General features: G+C 42.1%; 1 protein-coding gene across 1 annotated transcript in view; it reads right to left on the bottom strand.

The window, feature by feature from the left end:
- Positions 1 to 92: 92 nt before the first annotated feature.
- Positions 93 to 2,920, bottom strand: part of LOC106144010 — a 5,871-nt gene continuing 3,043 nt past the window's right edge. The window contains 1 exon segment of the mRNA XM_013349652.1: positions 93 to 402. Coding sequence (XP_013205106.1) covers positions 93 to 402 — 310 coding nt within the window.

Genomic DNA, 2,920 nt, shown 5'->3' with positions numbered 1-2,920 from the left:
GTCTATGTTCTTCTCTTAACCTCTCATACACACATGAAATAGCATCATACGACCTGGTATTCCCTGGCTTAAAAAGGGCTTTTTGAATTTCTTCAGGCTGGGTTCTTGTCTGCACTGGGGGCTGGGTAGTGTAGATCGACTCTTGACCCAGTAGTCTGTGCTTGGGAGATAAGGTCCTGATGTTCCAGGCTGGTATCTGGTAGGGCCTTGGACTTGGCTTTTGGGTGACTGAGTCTCGGGAGACCAGGCTTTTTGTTCTCTACTCTCAAAGATGAGGCTTTGCTCTCGGGATGGCAAAGCATTCTGAAAGTCAGAGTATCTAGTCTGTTCTCGGGAGACAGACCTTCAATGTCCACTCTCAGGGAATGTGGATTTGCATTCAGGATGCAAGGCGTTAAATGTCTGTTTTCGGGAGACAAAGCTCTGTGCTTGGGAGACAGAGCATTAAATATTTAGGCAAGGCATTTAATATTTTTGCTTTTCGGGAGGCAGGCTAGGGGAATCTCTCTTTCCATGGAGGCCTGGTGCCAGAGCCATTGTGAGAAGTGAGATAACCATCCTGCTTCAGCCACCTCTTTTAAGTCAGTTCAAAACTGCCCCTCGTTTGATCCTTCCAATAACCAGATGTCCTAGGTTATCAGTATCAACTGGCCACAGAAGGGTGGGGGTCCCTCTTGTGTGGCAAGATTATTTCATTACCATGGTTGCTGGGTGCAGCCCCCACATCTGGCAGGGCCAAATGGGTGTGGCAGCCTTCAAGTGGGCAAATGTTCTCTTAATATTTCACAGTAGTAATTTTCCATACCACACACAAGAAGAAATGCTTTTACATTACACCAAGTTATATTCATTCTTATTCTATAAATTTCCTGCTCTATCTAAACTACAGATTCCCCTTTATTTATTCATTCAGAGGAATCTGTTTCCATGCTCATTATAGACTTGTTTTGTACTAATTACAAAAGTTTAACTATGACTATAGCCCCAGACCTTCAACTGGTCTGTTCATTTCCTTGTATCATGATAATGCAGATTTTTGTCTTACTCCTAACTTTTGTCATCAGGGGTACTTTAAGCAATTGGAAATTAAACATGATGAATTCCAGTACTCACTGGAACTCTGCCCCAATACTGTTCTATATGTTTCTCCATTTTATTATTTTTATTCACATCTTCATATATTTACTAATATTTTCTAAATCTCCATACCTCTACTGTGGTAAGAGATATTTTTGTTGAGGCTTGTCCCTGACAAACCACAAGAGTACTGTAGTTGTTTGAATAGGTATGGCCCAAATAGACTCACATATTTGAATACTTGACCCATAAGGACTAGCAGTATTAAGAGCTGTGGTCTTGTTGGAATAGGTGAAGTCTTTTGGAGGAAGTGTGTCACTATGGAGCTGGCAGATTAGAGGTCATATATGTTCAATCTATAACCAATGTGTCAGTGTACTTCCTGTTGCCTGCAGATCAAGATGCAGAACTCTCAACTCCTTCTCCAGCTCTATGCCTGCCTGCATGCCACCATGTTTCTTGCCATGGACTAAATTTCTGAAACTGTAAGACAACATCAATTAAATGCTTTCCTTTACAAGAGTTGCCATGGGTGTGGTGAGTCTTCACAGCAATAGAAACCCTAAGGCAGATGTTGGTACCCAGGCCTCGGCTAAAGCTGTGATAGGTCTGGCCATATTTTTGTTTGGAGTTTGGATTAGAAAAGCAGTTAAACATTTTAAGTAGGATTTATTGAACCACAGTAGTAGGGTATGGAGGATAGTGGTTCTGAAGGTGATTTGAACTGTGAGCCTTACTCAAGAGGTTTTAGAGGAGAAGAATTTCAGTATATTACCTAGAGATTGTTCTTATAATACTTTGGTGAAGAACATGACTTCTAAACTTTGCATCTTCATGTCTGATGTCAAAGGGCTCTTTAGATCTTCAACTTATTTCAGCTTTGTTGACTGAAACACACTTATTTTTCTTTGGCTGGTTCCATTCTTTGTTAGCATCTTTCCTCAACAGGTATCTCAGACTCCAAAGAGTCTGCCTGAGGCTAAACTAAAGAGTTTGCAGTTAATTGTGCTGGCTGAGGAGATCTCAAAACAGTTTACTGCTGACTCTGTTGTGTGGCTATTAGTGGTCATTCTTATGTAGATCTATCATGCAAAGAGCAAGCAAAGCAAGGGGAGAACTAGGACCTGGAAAAGAGCTAAGTCCTGTGATAAACAGATTAAAGAAAATCCTGTTGTTAAATAGAATAAAGGAAGTTGAAACCACAGGGCAAGATCCTACCCAGCTAAGATCCCCTAAGCTTCCAACTTGTGAAAAGGAATTGAAGGAAAGCTTAGAGCCAGGTGTGGTGATGTGCATCTTTAATACCACACCTGGAGGCAAAGACAGGTGGATCCATGTCTGAGGCCAACCTAGTCTACAGTTGGAATTTGAAGACAGCCAACCTTAGTCAGTGAAGGAAACAATCCAAAACATAAAGCTGATGAAGATATAAATGAATGAGGGGCCATATTCCAGCCCAGCAAACAGCAGAACTTGGTAGCTTCAGCTACACGGTTCTGATTTTAGAGTCAAGGATAAAAGAAAGGGACTACAGAAACTTCTGTGACTAAGGAAAGTCACTGAGGCCAGGCATATCATACAGGGGTATCCCTGTATGGAGCACAAAGAGGCCACTGTGTGAAGCTGTGAAGATGAAGCCTGGATTGCCTTGGAGACTCTAAGATGTTGGAGAGGCCAGAGCCATGGGATATCTGCCAAGGAAAGCTACTAACAGGGAGTGGAACCAGCCCCTCAAAAGAAGTGTGTTACAGTCAAAAGAGCTGAAAGGATGTGAAGATCTGAAGAGCATTTCTGTATCAGACATGAAGATGCAGAGTTTGGAGTTTGCCCTGAAAGACCCTCA

This window comes from Microtus ochrogaster, chromosome 19 (genome assembly GCF_000317375.1).
Source record: "Microtus ochrogaster isolate Prairie Vole_2 chromosome 19, MicOch1.0, whole genome shotgun sequence".
NCBI lineage: Eukaryota > Metazoa > Chordata > Mammalia > Rodentia > Cricetidae > Microtus > Microtus ochrogaster.
Note: the sequence above shows the minus strand (reverse complement) of the source record. Positions and strands in the feature narration are given on the sequence as shown.